We start from the raw sequence: 22610 nt of genomic DNA, 5'->3' as shown, positions 1-22610 counted from the left end.
TCACCAGATTTAGTAATTCTTTCTCTTCCACTTCTGTCACTTGATGCTGTTCTTCGCTCTTTTTGCTCTATTCTGGGTGCAGGTCCCAGAATTTTCTTTACTAATTTTTGCCCATCTCGCCAAGAAGATGTACTTATCAGATGACTGCTACCTAAAAAATAAAAAAAAATAATAATAAAAAAACATATAAATAGGAGTTCCCGTCGTGGCACAGTGGTTAACGAATCCGACTAGGGACCATGGGGCTGCAGGTTTGATCCCTGCCCTTGCTCAGTGAGTTAATGATCCAGCGTTGCCGAGAGCTGTGGTGTAGGTTGCAGACACAGCTCGGATCCCGCGTTGCTGTGGCTCTGGCATAGGCTGGCAGCTACAGCTCCGATTAGACCCCTAGCCTGGGAACCTCCATATGCTGCAGGAGCAGCCCAGGAAATGGCAAAAAAAAAAAAAAAAAAATACATACATATATATATATATATATATGCATACATATAGGATTGAATTTAAAACTTAAATTTTACCTCTAAGAAGTACATCTTATTCAACCATACAGGTATTTGTAATTAACCTTTTGCTCATCTTATACCAAAATCAAAAGGTTTATAATCTAATTATATTTTTAATTTAAGTCCCCAAAATCAATTAACTGTTTGTTTAAATCTTGATATACCCACATACCTCAAATACTAAGTGTAAAATGCTCTGAAAATTAAGTTCCAAATATCAATGATTTCTGAAAGCTCAAGAACTAGGGCACTGAATCTAACAATTTTGGCACAGAACAAAAACATGTCTTAACTATAAGTGTTTACCAAAAATAGCACAGTACCTGACACACAGTAAAATATATGTCTGCTGAATGAACAAATGATTAAGCTAAGCATAGAAAAAAATTTTGAGGAAACATACAACAGTTAAGAGTGATTACCTTTGAAGAGGATGGTACTGCAGGGAATTTCACATAATATTTTACAGACATATACCAAAACCACACACTACTTTCTTTGCATAGAACAATGGCATTCAAAAAGCCAATATCATAGTTTTAAAATGTCATTATAAAAGCTCATAAAAATAAAATTATATTCCAACAAATGTAGCTGTTTATTGAGAAAAACTTTTCATTTATTAGTTTCAGATTGTAAAAAAATTAAAATTAGACCGTTTTTTTCAAAACAGATGATACAGAAGAAAGTGACAGAACAGGAGTTCCTTTTGTGGTTCAGCAGGTTAAGAACCTGACTTGTATCCATAAGGATGCAGGTTCAATCCCCAGCCTCACTCAGTGGGTTAAGGAACTGGCAATGCCACGAGCTGCAGCATAGGTTGCAGAGACAGCTTGGATCCCACGCTGCTGTGGCTGTGATGTAGGCCAGGAGTTGTAGCTCCCAATTTAACCCCTAGCCTGGTAACTTCCACATGCCTCAGGTGCAGCCCTAAAAAGAAAAAAAGAAAGAAAGAAATTGACAGAACATTATAAATCAACCATACTTTAATAAAAAAATCCTAAAAAAGAACAAAAGAAAAAACAGATAACTTCACAAAACAAAAAAATGACATGACAGTTTACAAAATAAAAATCATTTTTTAAAACAAATATATAAAAGTATTTATTAAGAAATGTAATGGAAATGAAAATAATGACATAGCACTTTAAACCTAATTAAATTAGGAAAAATACTTTTATATTCATAGCCCAAACTGGTAAAGTTACAATAAAAAAATCACTCTACTTATACAAAATATTTTGCTAATCAAAATATAAGTGGATATACTTTCATCTAAAAAAAATACAACATAGTATTACATGTCAGGGACCCTCAAAAGGCTTATTTCCCTTGATCAAATAATCCAAGTAACAGAAATGTATCCAATAGAAAGAAAAAAAATAAAGGAAAATGTTTACTGTATAATTTTTTTTTTTAAATAAAATCAGAAGTAACCTAAACACTGAATAGTGAACTTAGTTAAACAATGTTTCTGTTAGAAGGAGTACTGTGTGGCCACTTCAAACGGCAATTTCTGTAAAAAATAACAGAAATGTTCCTGTACTAAGATATTAATAGATAAAGATAAAATTTTATGTATACAATGATTATAATCACCTACTATACTATTATGATTTTTAAATTACTGTAAGGTATTACACAAAACAGTACTTTTAAGTAAGGGCAGTGATTTTTATCTGTTTTCTTCTATTTTTTAAGCTTTCTGTGATACAATTTTATTGTATATATAAATTCTAAAAATTCTATTTAGAATTTCACTTAAAGGGGCTTTAAAAGTTTAAATGGGAGTACAATTCTAATGAAAACATCTATTATTAAAAAAATGAATTATAAATGTGTGCTATTTCCTTTAGAAATTTTTTTGCACCTTAAACAGTCTATCTAGAATATTTAAAAAGTTTTCAGTCTACTGCTCAATCTATTTATAAGAAATTTTGTGTTCTTAAGGAAAATGTGAGAACAGGCTGCTCTTCAATTTCAGCTTAATTTTCGGAATCAAGAGCAAGTCACCATCAACACGCTGGGTAGTTATTTGCATATACTAGCTTCCAGATATGCTGGGTGGTTCTTTCTCAATTCTGACTTTCTGTAATATTCTCATGCAGTTTTTGGTAGAAAAAGAGGGCTTTCACTACAGATAAACTATTAATATAGGCTTAGCACATTTTAATGACACTCTGCCTCAGTCACTTTCACAGTACACACATGGGAATTACCACAAAAGTGGATAAACACAATCCGAGATCAATGTTTATAAGTTATAGCAGTCGAAGCAATTCATTTCAAATTATGCCCCCTGACAACTACTATTACATTAAAAATATTACATGAGGAGTTCCTGCTATGGTGCAACAGGATGGGTGGCATCTCTGTAGTGCCGGGATACAGGTTTGAGTCCCAGCCCATCACAGTGGGTTAAAGGATCTGGCACTGCCACAGCTCCAGCATAGGTCACAACTGCAGCTCAAATCTGATCCCTGGCCTGGGAACTCCCTATGCCTTAAGGTAGCCAAAAAAGAGGGAAAAAAAAAAAAAAATGAAAAATACTTTTTTTTAAATCCAAGAATTAGTTTATTTTATACATATTCATATATATATTTTTTTCATGTTCCTACCAAATCTTATTGATTTGTATATAACCAAGGTCATTCTCGTATGACATCAAGGGTTAACAAAGAGGTCTCAAAACATATCGCTTGCCACTGCTGATGAGTTCATGACCAGAAAAACAAGTATCTGGTCAAAAACCAGTGCCCCATCACTACTGTTCTACGTTCCCATAAGACCTTGTATGTTCCCTACCCTACATTCATTATACTTTATTATAACTACGTAGATACTGTTTTCCTGACAAGACTGTAAGTTCCAGGAGGGCAGGGGCTATGTGCATTCTGCTTACCACTGTATTGCCTAAGCTTAGAATACTCTGGTGCCTCATATATAGCAAGTGCTCAAAAATATCTGCATAGTGGGAGTTCCCATTGTGGCACAGCAGAAACAAAACTGACTAGGAACCATGAGGTTGCAGGTTCGATCCCTGGTCTCGCCCAGTGGATTAAGGATCTGGCATTGCCATGAGCTGTGGTGTAGGTCACAGACGCGGCCTGAATCTGGCACTGCTGTGGCTCTGGTGTAGGCCGATAAAAGTAACTCCGATTAGACCCCAGCCTGGGAACCTACATACGCCATGGGTGCAGCCCTAAAGAGCAAAAAAAAAAAAAAAGTTTGCATAGTGAATGAATGTATGAATGTCTCCAAACTGAAAGTGACAAGTTCCCAACTTTCTCCATTCTCTCTCGGACCAAATTATTCATTGACTTAAATATGACATACTAAATAGCCATTGTGCAGTATAGCTAGGAATAATAATCATTAGTTGTAGTGGAATTATACCCAACAAGTGAGTGATGAACATGTGCCAAATACTACATTGAGTGCTTTTGGTACTATTTTAATTCTCACAACAACTTGCGAGAAAAATACTGCCTTCCCATTTACATAGGAAAACCAAGACAACTCGTTTACCAAAGGAACAAAGCTAGACATAAGAGAGCCAGGTTATAAATTCAAGCAATCTGTATCAAGCCTGAAATGTTAATCACTACAGAACTAGGGAATTCCCTTTTTTCCCATCTTGATTTATTCAGAATTCAGCCTGACCACTACTGACATGGACTGTCATACTTCTCTTATGTAACATTTATACTCTTTTGAAAATAAGTGAAGGAACTTAGCTACAGTCCTAAGCCATCCCTTTGTATATAAAAGTTCACTACATAAAAATCATTACCTTTAATTTGGTTAATTTTATTAAAAATAATGACAGAAAAAAATGGGGGGCATTGTTCAGCATCATGGTGAACATGTGGTTTCATGAGTATATACATATATGAAAACATATCAAGCTATACATTCTAAATATGTACCAACTACTCTGTCAATTATACCTCAATAAAGCACACATATACAAAATAAAGATACATGAAATATACTGAATTTGTATGTGTCTATAATGAGAACATTTATTTCCATGTAGATGCTATTTCACTAATGTGTAACTTGAGGATGGGCCTAATATTGAGAAAACTAACCTGTTTTGCATTCTGGACTTGACAACTGTGCTACCTTTTGGACTTTTCGTACTGGCTTGACCGCTTTCTTCTCTTTAGTTTTATCAGCAGGTTTCTCTTTCATAGAGCCATCATCTGAAAAACAGAAACATTTATAGCAAATATTACAACAACTGTTACCTATCCATTCATTCTCCCCTTAATATGAAAAATGTGTATAAAGTATATGGTTCAGAGAGGGAGAGAGAAAACTTCACTGATGCTATTTCTATGACTGAAAAGCTACAATAACAAGTCCTCTTATAGAAAGGTCTAAAGATCACCATTACTCCGATTCTTTGTTTTGTTTTTGTTTTTTGTTCTTTTTTCCCAGGAAACCCTTGAGAAAATTCACTTCATTTTCACAAACTAGAAGAAATTACAACAGCAATGCTTTCCAAGCCAGGATCATAGCATTTTTAAAATCTCAGAGTAAGCACTTTCACAGATTACTATTTCATTAAAAAATGCTACTTAACTGAGATATTTATGAACTTCTAGAATAAAACTTTGCAAAATACTCAGTACTCCTAAATTGGGCCCTTTTATGATTATGCTAGTGAAAAATGTCAGGATAATTTCATTTATAAATTACTACTAATTTTTACATTTCAACATGGAGAAATATACTGACTAGACACATAAATTTAAAAATTAATCTCAATTAACAGATCTGAATAAATGTACTTTAAATTACATGCAGAGCTCTGCATTCTGAAAAAAGAAGTAAGTGTGAGCCAAAGGCCCTAAGGCAGGAGTACACCTAGTGCCTAAGAAATAGCAAGGTCATTGTGAAAGAAGTGAACAAAGAGAAGAACAGTAAAAACCAAGAGATATAACTGAGAGCCAGATCATGCAGGGCTTTATAAATCACTGTAAGAACTTCAGGTTTTACTCAGGAGTAAGATGAGAAGTTTTTCTAAGACTGAGGAAAGGAGTGACTGACAGTGGATGGCTTGGATTTAGGTGGTAGGGACAAGTGGTTAAGCTTTAGATGTATTTCAAACAATATTAGATATGTTATGAGGGAAATAGAGGGGTCAAGGATGACTCAAGATTTGAGAGCCGAACAATCAGAAGGATAGAATTAACTAAGATAGACTACCAGGGGAGTAAGTTTAAGGGGTATATCTTGACCCCATTTAGTTAGATAGCTAGCTCCATTTTGGATATATTAAGCTGAAGAAATCTATCATACATTCAAGGGAAGGTGCATAGTTAGCAGCTGATATGAATTAGAGTTTAGAGGAATCTGGCCAGAGACATAAATCTGGGAATCACAGCAGCAGAGCACACAGTCCTGAACAACAGAGAATCATTAGAAACAGCAAAATCCTCAAACTATGATGGATGAATCTGCCTAGTTTGTACAGAGATAAATAAAAAATTAAAAAACAAACAAAAAAAAATGAAAATGAAAGGGGTGGGAGAGAAAAAAGAAAAAAATTTTAAAAAGAGAAAAACAGATCTGAGTACCGAGAGCAGGGCATGCCAATGTTTAGAGATCAGAGGTGATTGGGGGCGGGGGGGGGGGGAATAGGACTAAAAAGGAGCAGCTAGACTTAAGAGGAAAACTAAACATTTATGGTATCCTAGACAGACGTCAAGTGAAGAATTTCAAGGAAGTGATCAATCATGGCCAATGCTGCTGAGAGATCTAGCAGGATGACAAATAAGAATTAAACACTGGATTTAGCAATGCAGAAGTCACTGATGATCTTGATAACAGCAGTCCACAGAGAGAAGTAGAAGCAAAAATCTAACAGAAAGGGTTTAAAAGTAAAATGGAGAAAAATTAGAGACAATAAAGGTAAGGTAACTTTTTGAAGTTGTGCTGTTACGTAAAAGGAGAGAAACAAGGCAGTAGCTGCAAAGAGTAAGGCCAAAAGAGAGGTTCTTTTATGATGGCTAAGATAACAGCATGTTATCAAACAGTATACTGATGGGCATAACCTCTTAGAGAGGGAAAACTTGAAGATGCAAAAGAAAGAAAACAGGGCTAAAGCAAGGGCCTTTAGAGTTCCCGTCATGGTTCAGTGGTAACGAATCCAACTAGTAACCTTGAGGATGTAAGTTCGATCCCTGGCCTCCAACAGTGGGTTAAGGATCTGGCATTGCTGTGAGCTGCAGTGTAGGTCGCAGACACGGCTGGAATCCTGCGTTGCTGTGGCTCTGGTGTAGGCTGACAGTTGCAGCTTCGATTCAACCCCTGGCCTGGGAACCTTCATATGCCATGGGTGTGGCCCTAAAAAGCAAAAAATAATAATACAAATAAAAGTAAAAAATAATGGCCTTAAATACACAAGAGCAAATGAAATCTAAAACACAGTAGATGGGTTTGTTTAAGATAAGAGCATAGGCAGAGTATATGTTAGCCACCATAACAAAAGGGAAGACAGACTAACAGGCAGACCTATTTAAGAGTTCTGACATACATCATTCACCTAGTCTATAATGATACTGTTCTATGAGGTATACTGTTATTATTCCTATTTTTCAGATGAGAAAACCAAGCAGGAGAGGTTATGTAACATAGGCAGCATAAACAGCTGGTAAGTGGCAGAGCCAGAATTTGAACCCCTGTAAGCTGATTCCAAACTCTTTGCTCCTATCACATTATACTTCCTTTCACATGAGAAAAAAAATTTCTCAAACAATGTTCCAACAGTAACAGCAGGAAAACTGGACTGGACACTTAATGTCAATATTTATTACCAGAAAAACCTAAGGTTTTAGAGTCAGACAGAGTTGGTTTTGAATCTTGGTTCTTTTTTTTTTTTTTTTTGGCTGCACATGCAGCATGTGGAGGTTCCACGGCCAGGGATGGAACCTTAGCCACAGCAGTGACAACACCAGATCCTTAACACACTGAGCCACCAGGGGACTACAATCCCAACAGCTTTTTGCTTTCTAGGGCTGCACCTGGGCATATGGAAGTTCCCAGGCTAGGGGTCAAATGGCAGCTTCAGCTGCTGGCCTATTACACAGCCACTCAACACCGGATCCTTAACCCACTGAGCAGAACCAGGGATCAAACTCATGGATACTAGTCAGGTTTGTTACCGATGAGCCATGACAGGAACTGCTTGGCTTCAAATCTTAACTGCTCTATTTAACTATGGAAAATTACTCTTTGAGCCTACATTTCCTCAACTGTAAAAAAATTCAGAAGATTAAGTACCAGCAGCATCTTGCCCAAAATCACATGAGGTGTTCAATAAGTAATAACATTATGAGTGTGACCTTTTAGTTTCCCTCTTCCAGTCTTTCATAAGTTTCTCTTATTTTCAATTCTCTAGCATTAATCTCTTCCAATAATGTTTACTTTTCTTTCTCCAAATCGTCCTCATGTATCTTCTCATCTGCTGCCTGCCAAATTACTGACATTTCAAAGATCTCAGAGGTCTAGTAGAAGTAAATTTCAACTAGACTCTGCTATGTTACCTCCAATCAGACCAGCCCAACTCAGAAAGTCCCTCAGTTTAAAAATAGCCCAGTTTCTGTCTCATCAGCTATGTATGCTAATTTTGACCTTGGAGCAGAGCCTAGAGGCTAAGAGGGCCATATGACTGGCACTACCACTACTTTAGTATACCATGCAGTTTGGAAAGGAGAATATCTTTAGTTTGGTGACAATCTTATGTTTAAGTACTATAAATCACATAGTATGCATGATAAAACACTCAAAATCTAAAAAAGCTCTTACTCTCACCTGCAAAGTGAAGTGCTAAGTCACGATACAGTTCTCTACTCATGTTTTGAAACTCAGCCTCCTGCCACACTTTCCCATCAGGTGTTCGAATCTTGGTCTCAGAAGGATTAAAGCCTAATGTATAACCAATACAGAACATTCTTACCAAAGGTGCATTAAAAGTTTTGTTATACTCTTAAAATGAAATGTAATTAATATACTCTAAAAATCAAAGTATACAACTCCAGTTTTTAGTACATTCAAAAGTTATACAAGTGGGGAGTTCCCATCGTGGCTCAGTGGTTAAGGAATCTGACTAGGAACCATGAGGTTGTGGGTTCCATCCCTGGCCTTGCTCAGTGGGTTAAAGATCTGGCGTTGCCATGAGCTGTGATGCAGGTTGCAGACAAAGCTCAGATCCCGTGTTGCTGTGGCTCTGGTGTAGGCCGGCGGCTATGGCTCCGATTAGACCCCTAGCCTGGGAACCTCCATATGTCACAGGAGCAGCCATAGAAAAGGCAAAAAGACAAAAAAAAAAAAAAAAAAAAAAAAAGTTATACAACTATCACCACTATCTAAATTCAAAGCATTTCATCACCCTGCAAAGAAACCCTATACCATCAGCAGTCACTCCCTACACCACTCCTTCTATTCCCTGGCAACTACTAATCTATTTTCCATCTTTATGGATTTTTCCTATTCTGGACATTTCATTTCAACATATTCACACAATATGCAGCCTTCTGTGTCTAGTTCTTTCACTCAGCAATTTGTTTTCAAAGTTCATCCATCTCATAATACATATCTAACTTTCTTTTTACTGTTGAATGATATCCCATTGTATGGATATACCACTATCTGTTTATCCGTTCATCAGCTGATGAATACCTGGGTTGCTTCTACTTTGGGGCTATTAAGAATAATGTTGCTTGGAGTTCCCATCGTGGCTCAGTGGTTAACGAATCCCACTAGGAACCATGAGGTTGTGGGTTCCATCCCTGGCCTTGCTCAATGCGTTAAGGATCCGGTGTTGCCATGAGCTGTGGTGTAGGTCGCAGATGCGGCTCAGATCTGGCGTTGCTGTGGTGTAGGCTGGCAGCTACAGCTTCGATTAGACCCCTAGCCTGGGAACCTCCATTGCCATGGGTGTGGCCCTCAAAAGACAAAAAAAAAAATTTAAAAAAAATTCATGCACAAGTGTGTGTGTGGATATATGTTTCCAATTCCTTTGGGTATTACACCTAGCAGTGGAACCTCTGGGTCATATGGTAACTCCATGTTTAACTTTATGAGGAACTGCCAAACTGTTTTCTAAAGGACTGCACCATTTTACATTCTCACCCAGCAATGTATGAGAATTCAATTTCTCTATAGCCCCATCAACACTTATTACTGTCTGTCTTTTTTTATTATAGCCATCCTAGCATGTGCGCAACGGTATCTCACTGTGGTTTTGATTTGTGTTTCCCTAATAACCAATGATGCTGAACAGCTTTATAAGCTGTTTACAAGAGGAATGAATAACTAACTACCACATAGACTGTTAACAAATACTGTTTGGAAAAAGTAAGCTTCAGTGAGATAAAGCAATACACATTTGTTCAAAAAGACCACAAATGGAGAAGCACTAAATTAAATGATAAAAGAATGTCAATCATAAATTATAGATATCAGAGATACAAGCTACCCTTCTCAAGACTAAGAGAGAGACAACACTACTCATTCTTTTCTTTGAAGACAGGCACTAATTGCTGCCATCTGTCTGATTTTGCCTATAGCTTAACAAATGGACATGGCTTCTGCCTCAGTAGGCAAAATGCAGCCAAAGTGTGGAAAACAGGTCTGTAAAACACACTTGTTCAAATTCTCACAAACATTACTCATGTGCTTTTCTTAGAAATTACCATTCTAATTTCCTACTTCAAATTTATCACTACTCTTTAAGAAAATATAATGAACTTGGAATCTATTTTGCAAAATGATAAAATAATGAATATAGATAATAACCAGAGTAGTAAAAAGATCTACATTTTCAAATGAGCTCAACTTACCAAAGAATTGCCATTAAATATTTTGTAAAATTAAGTCAATGTAAAGAATGGAGTCAAAAATTGATAAGAGCATTTAAGAAGTGTTAGATTAAATGTATCAGTAAATTAATTACGTGCCCAATAGAAAATAATCTATTCAGCTCTTAGGAACAACAGCAGGAGCCTGATATTTGTGGCACTGGACACACAACTATGGCTATACCTACATAAGAAGAAACTTTATATAAACATAGTATCCAATCTACTACAAACTACAGTTTGTAACAAAAGAGTATGGCAATTCCATACAATATGGTGAGGGTGAGCCTTTCTTTATATTTGCATTTTTACTTATAAGTTAACTTTAGAAGCTTTCAATACCTATATCGCTTTCTTTTTCTGCTCCCAATCTTTATCTCCACTCTTTGTCTACATTTTTTCCTTCTAGTTGAACTTACTGAATAGAATTTAAAAATACACTGCCAAAAAGACAAAAAAAAAAAAAAAAGGGAGTTCCCGTCGTGGCACAGTGGTTAACAAATCCGACTAGGAACCAAGAGGTTGCAGGTTCGATCCCTGCCCCTGCTCAGTGGGTTAACGATCCGGCGTTGCCGTGAGCTGTGGTGTAGGTTGCAGACACGGCTCGGATCCCGCGTTGCTGTGGCTCTGGCGTAGGCCTGTGGCTACAGCTCCGATTGCACCCCTAGCCTGGGAACCTCCATATGCCGGGGAGCGGCCCAAAGAAATAGCAAAAAGACAAAAAAAAAAAAAAATACACTGTGCATTTACTTGTGTTCAAGATACTGTAACCTCTGAAACAAAACCAACCTCTGAAATAAAATACAGATGACCAATACTGGCTCTTAAGCAATTTTGGCATTCACGCCAGAAAGTAAAAGATATGCAAACAACTAGGTATAAGACAAGAAAGAATCACAAAAACACCATTGTGTTCATTACTTCAAATTTTAAACAGATAAACAAAAAGAAGAAAAACCAAAGTTTAGAATGGGTTTCATATGCTAACTACGGGAAAAAAAAAAAAAAAGAAGAAGCGCGGGCGTGCGTGCACACGCGCACACACACACACACACACACACACACACACACACCCCTCTTACTTGTGTGTAAGAAAATTGTCTCTGGAATGATACAGAAATTGTTAACACAAGTAACCTCCAGAAAGGTTGGAGGTGGCTGAGTCTTTATGACAAGAGTCATAAAGCTTTTCAAAGTACATTCTTTTCATCTTCTGAACTGTGAACCGAGTGAATTTATTATGTATTTGAACAAATGAAATTAAATCACTTTAGGAGTTCCCGCTGTGGTTCAGTGGGTAAAGAACCCGACACAGTGTCCATGAGGATGTGATATGATCCATGGCCTCACTCAGTGGGTTAAGGATCAGGCACTGCTGTGAGCTGCAGTGTATGTCAAAGATGTGGCTCGGATTTGGTGTTGCTGTGGCTGTGGCATAGGCTCCAACTGTGGCTCCAATTCAACCCTAGCCCGAGAACTTGCACATGCCACTGGTACAACAGTTTAAAAAAAAAAAAAAAAAAAAAGGCACTTCAGAATACAGTATTATTAGATGCATTTAATTTACACTGACAAAACTGGCAGAAAAACTGTTGTTCATTGTTGGAAAAAAAATCCATTTCTCAAGATACTGTAAACCACATTTTGTTATGATTTCTGAAATGTATACTACATTTCATGAGTTAGCCTCCCAAAAGTTATATTCATATTTTAATATAAAAACTAATGTGTTAAAAATTAGTCAGTTAAAGGAATATACAAAATCCAGTTGCCAACTCAAAGAAAATTATACTTAACATTTTCATTCTGGTTGTTTAAGGTTGTTCTGTTTTTTAATTTTTTGGATTTTTGTAAATTATTAAATATATTTGGTTTTGTCTTTTGTCTTTTGAGGGCCTCACCCGCAGCACATAGAGGTTCCCAAGCTAGGGGTCTAATTGGAGCTGTAGCTTCAGGCCTGTGCCAGAGCCACAGCAATGCCAGATCCAAGCCGCATCTGCCAACTACACCACAGCTCACGGCAATACCAGATACTTAACCCACTGAGCAAGGCCAGTGATCGAACCCGCAACCTCATGCTCCTAGTCGGATTCCTTTCCTCTGCGCCACAATGGGAACTCCCAGTAAATTATTAAATAAAATAAAGATGCAAATTGACCACCTTAACTTTGCCTTAGTGGAATAACTTTCAGAATTTCAGAACTTTGACTTCTAGAATGAACAACCTTAATTAAATGTTCAATCTTCATTTAATGGGTCTAACATTAGTACAGCCCAAGTTTTGGATAATCACTATCTGAGAATCAAAAAGAACATTTTGACCCCACCATTTGCAATTTTCTCTGTCACCAGTGTGGACAATTTCCACATGGCACACGTATTACTAAAAGCATATGAAAGAATTTTATTAAGGGACTTGTCCACAATTTTATCACAAATTATTTTTAATAAAATGCTAACAATCTACCTTTTATCTAATGCACAATGAATATCACTACCAAAACATAATAAGCAACACAAAACACTGGCAATTGCTCAAACTGTACACAGTAAAATTTGTTCTGTTAAAATTAACAGAAGGAACAAATCTTGGCTATACTCTGATCTTCACACATTTATCTAGAGAAACTGAACGTGAAAAAAAAAATCCACAAAAGAAAGCCAAATGGCAAAAGTTTAAGACAAAAGTATAACATACAGTGACATCATCAACGAATCGACTTTTTTTTTTTTTTTTTTTTTTTTTGTCATTTTAGGGCCGTAACCACGGCATACAGAGGTTCCCAGGTTAGGGGTCTAATCAGAGCTACAGCTGCTGGCCTACACCAGAGCCACAGCAACACCAGATCCGAGCCACATCTGCGATCTACACCACAGCTCACAGCAATGCCAGATCCTTAACCCACTGAGCAAGGCCAGGGATGGAACCTGCAACCTCATGGTTCCTAGCCGGATTCGTTTCTGCTGTGCCATGACGGGAACTCCCAATGAATCAACTCTAAAATTTTATATGGATGACCCTGTGAAGATAACTTCAGGATCATAAAAAGGCATAAAAACCACCATACATAAAAACTTGAGTTGGGCAGACAACAGAAATACTCTCTGAAAAACATCTTTATATTAAAAAAAAAAAATTATCAAATAAATTTTTAAAAAATAAAAAATAAAAATTTTTTATTAAAGTATAGTTGATTTACAAACATGTTTTCAATGGAAATCTATCAATCTTGGTATAAATCTGATTTAAATATTTGTTTTCTTAAACATGGAGAGAGCCTAATGTCAAAACTCAAAGATTAAAATAACACTAGGATCAAAATGTCAGTGCCAAAATATTCTGTAACCAAATATTAACTGGCATTGACTGAATTATCTTTTAATATTACATTTGAGAGAATTCCTAATAATGATTCAAATATAATGGCAAAAGAACAATAGCCTTTCAATTCTCTGTACTAATTTTTATTTTCTCTTTTGTTCAACTTATTAAATGTTCATTAGAAATTCTCAAACTAGAAGAAATCACCTGAGGGAGTGGCTTAAAATTCCAACTCTGGACTCCATCTCTAGAAACTCTAGTTTAGGTTTAGTATACGATCCAGGAATCTGCACTTTTAACGTGCACCTTGAATTAATCTTTTAGCATCTGATTTCTTAATCACACTTTCTTCTAAAGATTATCCTTTCTACTCAAATACATTCTAGGAAGAAAGGGAGATAAGGAGGCAGGAAGAGAAAAAGATATAAAGACTGATTACAAACCTTTATATGCTGGAGCAGGTGGTGCTGTTGCCACTTTTCTGATTTTTGCTGTCACTGAGTTATCAACATTAACAACCATTATTGGGTGGTCAATATGACCGAGATTCTGGCCCTGGCCATTTGTTTCTTCTGAATGTTCCCACTGTTTCCTAATCCGCTCCTTGAGTTTTTCTAGTTTAGCATCATGTTGTCGCCGCCTTAAGGTATCTAATCTTTGGGAATTAGAAGTACTAGTAGAAGACGGAGAAGAGTCAGTTAGCCGTAACATTTTTGGATCAACATCATGACCCATGTTACTCCCAGAAGTCTTCAAATTGTTCTCATTTCCTTTTGCTCTGTTAGGCTTTTCTTCATCAGTTCTTATAGGAGCTGCCATCTTAATCAAACATTCAGAATTTTGCAATGCATCAATTGTTGGCTGATCATTTAAAAACCTAACAACAGTATCATTGATGACAGATGTCTGGGAACTCTCAAAATCACAATAACGTATATCCCGATCTTCTCGATTGCTTATCATCCGGTTCCCACTCTCAGGCTTCTCTTCATTAACATCCACACAATATACATGCTTTGACTCTAAACGGCTGGGACTTATACTGGAGGGTGTGCCATGGACTTCCCTGTTATTAAAAAATAATAAGCTTTGAATAAAGAGTACAAAAACCAGTCATATAAACTGAATGGAGAACTCTAAGATAACATTATAGGCCCCCAAAACATAGAAATTCCAGTAGGTTGAAAATAACAAATAGGAGTTCCACGTGGCACAAGGGGATTGGTGGTGTCTCTGCAGTGCCAGGATGCAGATTTTATACCCAGCCTGGCACAGCTGTTAAAGGATCCAGCATTGCCACAGCTGTAGTGCAGGTCACAACGGCAGCCGGGATCTGATCCCTGGCCCAGGAACTCCATATGCTGCAGGGCGGCAGAAAAAGAAAGAAGAAAATAAAATAAAATAAAAGTACAGTAAAGTACAGTACAGTAAAATAAAATAACAAAATAACCATCACTAATATTAAATCTCAATGCCCCCTGTGTATCAAGTTTAGATAGTGATAAGAATCTATATCATAATCTGCATATTATAAAATAAAAAATATGTAAAAATGTATGGAGAAATTTCCTTAAGAACCCCAGAATTTAAGATTACAGTCTGACTTGGATAGTCACTTGAGACGCATTAACCAAAATCTACATTTTACTTCTCCGTGAAATCTTAAGTACTAGGGAAAAAAGTTCTCAAATTCTGGCCTTTCATATGTGTTACTTCTAAATAATGTTCCAAATTAACAAACAGACTTGGATTAGAAACAAATGGAAGTACAATAAATATTGTCCTCCAAACAAATGTAGTTAGTGGGTTCTCCTGTGGCACAGTGAGTTAAGGATTCGGTGTCACTGCAGTGGTTCTGGGTTGCTATTGTGGTGCAGGTTCACTCCCTAGCCTGAGAACTTCCACATGCCACAGGTGCAGCTAAAAAAAAGTGTGGTTAATAAACCTCTCTGAACCACAGACAATTTTTTGACAACATCAAATTATATAAAGCACATTGGGAAACTCCGGAGTAAGCAAAGAACGGACATAGCTAAACCACATACCACAACGTCCATATTCTCTATTCGTAAAAAGACTAGCAAAAGTCTTCCTCCACAAACTATTTTTAATTTTACACATCATTCTAATAAGTTATATTTTATGAACAGAAGCAGTTTATTAAAAGGGAGGTTAATATAAACAAGCCTCAGCAGTATGAAGAGTACATGAAAAACTATCCAACCAAAACTATAAAAGCAGACATAACAACCATCTGGACCTACAACATCTGAAAGAGACATTTATCACTTGTGGCAATTGAGCACCTGAATGTGGCTAGTCCAAAATGAAATGTGCTGTAAATTACATAGCAGATTTAAAAGATTTAGAACAAAAACGAAAGAAAGGGAGTTCCCATTGTGGCTCAGCAAGTTACAAACCCAACTAGTATCCTTGAGGATGCAGGTACAATCCCTGGCCTCATTCAGTGAGTTAAGTTCAGTGTTGCTGTGAGCTGTGGTACAGGTCGAAAATGCAGCTTGGACTCCGCATTGCTGTGGCTGTGGCATAGGCCTGCAAGCTGTAGCTCCAATTCAACCCTAGCCTAGGAACTTTCATATGCCATAGGTACAGCCCTAAAAAGCAAAAAAACAAAAACAAACAAAAAAATAAATAAAGAGGGTAAAGCATCTTCGTGCATGTGTGACTTCTAAAAATTCTGAAATCACATGTGTCTGGGTTGCATTATTAATGGTTCCACTGCATAGCACTGATCGAGGTGTTTCGTGTATAGGCCTAAAACTCTAAATATCACAAAAATTCTTAAAGTCATGACTCTACTACAGCATAATATGGTAACTGTATCTATCATGAGTGCATAAGTGTGAGCATTTTTCTAAGGAGACAGTCTGCAGCTTCCATCAGATTGTCACTGGGGTCTATGACCCAAAAAACATTTTACCCTGTTCTGAGTAGCTGATTATTACACAAGGGCCTGAGAAGTGCACTCTGCAGCTTCTATTAGAATCAAACTACATTCACCCTATTGGTCAGATTGCAACAATTCACTGTTAAAATGATTAAGGTCTAAAATTAGCACATGTAGAGAATAAAATAAAGCATAAAATGGTACTTTACATATCATGCCTCAGTCTTAAAATGGGAAGGACAACTGACCCCCAAAAACGTAATTTCACAAAATCTTTCATTCGCCCATGAAATATTTACTACTTATAAGTGTGTTCACTCTTTAGGATACTTAGTAAATGACAAGAATTAAGATAATGCTTTGAGAATAAGACGGCCTTATATAAACTAACATAATGGGTAGATATGGAATCAAAATATAATGCAACATGAAAATGCTCTAACAGAGCAAGATAAATAGTATGGGAGCACAGAGGAAGGGTTAAATAAACTGAGGAGTGGAGTGGAGTAGAAACAGATCTGGCAATGTTTCATACAGAAGGTGATAAAAGATGAGTTTTAAGTGATGATCAGAGGTGGCCAGGTGAAGAGCATTCTATTCAGTTATCCTATCGGTACTCTTTCCTTTTCTTAAAAGACATAATTTGGGGTTAATAAATGCCAACTATAGCCTTTGGAATGGATAAGCAATGGGATCCTGCTGTAGAGCACTGGGAACTATGGTCACTTGTGATAGAGCATGATAATGTGAGAAAAAAGAACATATACATGTATGTGTGACTGGGTCACCTTGCTGTGCAGCAGAAAATTGAAAGAACACTGTAAATCAGCTATAATGGAAAAAATAAAAATCACTGTCAAAAAAAAAGACAATTTATACAACTTTAAACATGAGTATTCTTTGCAGGAAGAATATCAGAATACAGTCAATAATTTAGTTTCAATTTTGATGCTGATTGTTTCTAGGCATCTTATTATTCTTCAAATTTTTCCCTTCTCCTTTGTCTAAACTATAAAATTTTACTTAGATTAAGTAAGTCCCTGGCCTTTTCTCAATTTTTCACTTTTTTTTTTTTCCTTGTCTTTTGTCTTTTCTATGGCCGCACTCACAGCATATGGAGGTTCCCAGGCTAGCGGTCTAATCAGAGCTATAACTGCCGGCCTACACCACAGCCACAGCAACGCGGGATCTGAACTGCATCTGCGACCCATACCACAAGCTCACAGCAATGCCGGATCCCCAACCCACTGAGGGAGGCCAGGGACCGAACCTGCAACCTCATGGTTCCTAGTTGGATTCATTAACCACTGAGACATAATGGGAACTTCTTTTCCACCATTTTTATCATTTCAACACTACTGACCAGTCCCAAATTTATTTGCAGCCCTGACCTTTTCACATTCCTACCTAAATTTCCAAATGTCTACTGAATTATTTTCACGTAGACATTTCAAAATTGCATCAACTTAAACATACTGAAAAATGAATTCATAATTTACCTCGTCACCCAAATTTTTTATCTCAAATTTAAGACTACAAACCCAGTACTTCCAAGCATCACTACATTAAACACCTTGATTTACTAATAGACACGTTAAACTACTAAAAATGCTTATAAATGAAACTAAGAACTATAAGGTCCAGTGTCCATTACCTAACACTATTTGCTATTCTAACTGCATAAACAGATTTCCACCATTAGTAAAATGTCCCTCAAATTCAAAAATCTCTAATTTTATCTGCTGAATATTCTAAATTAGCTAACAAAAATGCAAAGCATTTTACACTGTCCATACTATTAAAATTCATATATCAATCTTGAAATCTGATCAAACTGCTGAAAGGAGCCATTGGCAACAAAATAAAACAACAAACCAACTCACATTCTCAAGGAGAAAGGAATTTTATATAACTGATTAATGCTACCAAAAAAAAAAAAAAAAAAAAAAGAACAAGAAAATTCAGCAATACAAATTTCACTATGTAGAGCACCCAATCTGAACTATAAGGGAAAAAAGTTCACATTTCAGAAACTGAAAAAATCGTCTGTAGGAAACATATTTATTACAATGACAGTGGCCTGGAGCAAATATTATTACTTCTCAACAAATATTCAATTTGTAAAAGAACAAAAAGCCAGCATTTCATAATATAAAAGATTTTATCATTTTAGAAAATGAAAAAGGTTGTAATACCAAATCCAAAGGGCTATGAAAAACTGAGAAAAACTATAATCTTACCATAGACACTATAGGCTAACCCTATATGATAACTGGAGGAAAAAAAACACTAACCTGTAAGAAACCAAAGGTTCACGAAACTCCACACGATTAATTTTCTTTACATTACTCTCCAGGGTGGTAGCTCTGAGAGGACTACGAGATTTCTCTTTTCGTGATTTAGAAGATTTGGAGGTTGGAGCATTAATCCAAGAATCATCCAGGTATCTACCATCTGAAGAAAAAAGAAATCTATGAGAATATATTATATAAAATACGACTGTCTCTGAATTTGACTAGTATTTAAGAAAATGATTTTTTTTTTTTGTCTTTTTTTTTTTTTTTTTTTTTTTGCTATTTCTTGGGCCGCTCCCGCGGCATATGGAGGTTCCCAGGCTAGGGGTCCAATCGGAGCTGTAGCTACCGGCCTACGCCAGAGCCACAGCAACGCGGGATCCGAGCCGCGTCTGCAACCTACACCACAGCTCACGGCAACGCCGGATCATTAACCCACTGAGCAAGCGCAGGGACCGAACCCGCAACCTCATGGTTCCTAGTCGGATTCGTTAACCACTGCGCCACGACGGGAACTCCAGAAAATGATTTAGGTATCTAACCTCTAGGTGGACATTATGCAAGGTGGAAAAAATTCGGGTTAACTTATTACAGTAATTCAATCTGTACAGAAAGACTGTATTCTGAGCATACAACACAAAATAAATTTCTATATATAAAATTCCTTTCTGGGAGCTTCCATCATGGCTCAGTGGTAATGAACCCCAGACTAGTATCCATGAGGATGTGGGTTTGATCCCTGTCCTCGGTCAGTGGGTTAAGGATCTAGCGTTGCTGTGAGCCGCAGCATAGGTTGCAGATGTGGCTCAGATCTCTACTGCTGTTGCTGTGGCAAGGCTGTCAGCTGTAGCTCTGATTCAAGCCCTAGCCTGAGAACTTCCATATGCCGCAGGTGCAGCCTTAAAAAAGATATACTTACATACATACATCAATAATAAAATTTCTTTCCAACAAAGGCTCTCACTCAAAAAAATGTATCCAATTAAAAATCCAACAGTCTCACAGATTTTTTTTTAAATGAGTTTCAGTAGAAAGCACCAACCTGCAGGTTTTAGCTCACCAATTAAGCAACCACAGAATTAAATCCATGAAAGGTAACCAAAGAAAATATTTACACTGTGTCAATTTATGAGAGTATTCCAATTCTGATTTTAAACCCCAACAAAAAAATATAAATCTTAAAACAACTAAATTTCAAGGGATATACCTGTGAATTAAGAAAAAAAAAAAAAAGACATACACAACCTTAAAGACTCAAAATCAAATTCACACTAAAAACAAATGAAAACTCTCTGTCAAAGATGATCCAGTGATGCTAAAGTCCCTGATGAAAAGATGGTGGAAACATCACCTATAGCCACTGAATACAAGGCTGCTTCACAACTAGTCAGTACCAAAGGGAAAAAAGTAAAATACTGATGAGGTATACAGTCTGTGACTAAAGAGCAAGGAAATACATGGGACTTAAAGAAGAAATTAAATTGAAACAAAATATAAAAATTCATATTTAATATATTTATATATTTGGAATCAACCTCATACATACCTTTTCTACTTATTTTTCTGGTAGCACTTGCAGAAGGTTTCTTGGTATCCATGACAGAATCAAACACAGCTGTACTCGTAGGGGCTACTTCTAATTTGTTTTCAATGTGTCTCAGCTAAAGTTTAAACACCATCAAAACAAAATGTTAATTCTGTAAATAAACCAGCTACCATCAATTTAATTAGTTATTTAAAACTATTTTTTCCAATACCAACTATTTTTTCTCTCTCCAACAGAAAAAAAAAAACTCAGGAATGCTTTATTTTTAAAAAATAGTTTTTCCATTATTTACTACTTAAGCTATACTAACTGGCCCAATGCTGCCCAAATTTAGATAAGAAAATTGAAGAGTCTGAAGGAGTTCCCATTGTGGCTCAGCAGATTAAGAACCTGACTAGTATTCATGAAGATGCAGGCTTGATCATTAACTTTGCTCAGTAGGTTAAGGATCTGGCATTGCCACAAGCTGTAATGTAGGTTACAGATGCGGCTTGGATCTGGTGTTGCAGTGGCTGTGGTGTAGGCCAGTAGCTACAGCTCCAATTCAACCTCTAGCCTGGGAACTTCTATATGCCACAGCTATGGCCCTAAAAAGAAAAAAAAAAAAAAAAAAAAAGTCTGAAAAATATCGAAGAGTTTATGTTGACCTATTTTTTTTTAATTATTGAGTTTTTTTTAAGCAGTAAGTTTTGGCATTGTGTTACATAGCATTACACTACATACTTTGTGATTCCTATATATTTTGTGCATTTTACATGCAAAAGTGAGCAAAGAATGATCCAGTTATACTAAAATTTAGGACTATCCAAATAGCCCACAACTTTTTATAGTTTTATGTCTACTAAATAAGTATCACATTAAGGACAAAATTCACAAGATAGAATTCAGGTTTCCGTACACTTTACATTTTAAGTCAACTTTTGATATAACCACAAGTGATTTTAAAAAGCATTTTCCCCTTACGTATTTACAGTATAAAATTTAAAGAAAACAGAAAAAAGGAGTTCCTGTCTTGGCGCAGCGGAAATGAATCTGACTAGGAACCATGAGGTTGCGGGTTCGGTCCCTGCGCTTGCTCAGTGGGTTAATGATCCGGCGTTGCCGTGAGCTGTGGTGTAGGTTGCAGACGCGGCTCGGATCCCGTGTTGCTGTGGCTCTGGCGTAGGCTGGTGGCTCCAGCTCCGATTGGACCCCTAGCCTGGGAACCTCCATATGCCGCGGGAGCGGCCCAAGAAATAGCAACAACAACAACAGACAAAAAGACAAAAGACAAAAAAAATTAAAAAAAAAAAAACTATTCCTACATTGTAGATGTATAAGGGCTCACACAGAAGAGATAAAAATATATATTGATTGCTCTATTCATGGAGCCAAAATCTGACTCTGCATTACGACCAAAACTTCTTTTCCAGACTGACTTTCAAACCAGTTCAAAAGATTTAGGGGACAGAAAATAGCATACATACATTTGTTTTCTTTTGTATGCTACCTGAATTTATGTATACTAAAAAAGTAATTTGCCTAGAGAGCAAATGAAAAAGCAAAGTGCCTCTCTTTGAAGGAGCTATGCGTCACTTGTCAAATCTGGATTCCTAAACTCCAGACATGATTGGACAGAACACAAATGAGAAGAGTTGCCCATAATCATTTCCCTTCAGCAGTGCTAAGAGAAAAGAGACTATCACTGACACAAAAAAGAGGAGGTAACTCACAGTCCACTCAGGGAAAAGCTGCTCCTTTCATTTCCTCTCTGACCCTGAGCCTTCTATATAGATACAGCCTCACATTCTCAAATACATGCTATGTTTTAAACTTCATCTCAACACACCAAATGAGCAAATTTATTAAAGAATAACAAATTATTTGAAGATTTTATGTGCCATAGTATTAATGTTCATGATAACTTATTTACTGCTTCTCTATTTAATAGTTGTCATTGGAGTTTCGTGGTGGCTCAGCGGAAATGATTTGATTAGTATCCATGAGGACAAAGGTTCAATCCCTGGCCTTGCTCGGTGGGTTAAGGATCTGGCGTTGCCATGAGCTGTGGTATAGGTCACAGATGCGGCTCGGATCTGGCACTGCTGTGGCTGTGGCATATGGCAGTGGCTACAGCTCTGATTTGATCCCTAGCCTGGGAACGTCCATATGCTGAGGATGTGGCC

At 36.8% G+C, this 22610-nt stretch overlaps 1 protein-coding gene across 1 annotated transcript in view; it reads right to left on the bottom strand.

Annotated features, from left to right (window-relative positions):
• Positions 1-22610, bottom strand: part of CEP350 (centrosomal protein 350) — a 154187-nt gene that overhangs the window by 113577 nt on the left and 18000 nt on the right. Inside the window, 6 exon segments of the mRNA XM_021063750.1 lie at positions 5-151; positions 4598-4711; positions 8328-8441; positions 14141-14763; positions 18900-19059; positions 20446-20560. Of these exon segments, the coding sequence (XP_020919409.1) occupies positions 5-151; positions 4598-4711; positions 8328-8441; positions 14141-14763; positions 18900-19059; positions 20446-20560 (1273 nt within the window).

The sequence above is a fragment of the Sus scrofa genome, chromosome 9 (assembly GCF_000003025.6).
Source record: "Sus scrofa isolate TJ Tabasco breed Duroc chromosome 9, Sscrofa11.1, whole genome shotgun sequence".
NCBI classification, from domain to species: domain Eukaryota; kingdom Metazoa; phylum Chordata; class Mammalia; order Artiodactyla; family Suidae; genus Sus; species Sus scrofa.
This window is presented reverse-complemented; position numbering and strand designations above follow the sequence as displayed.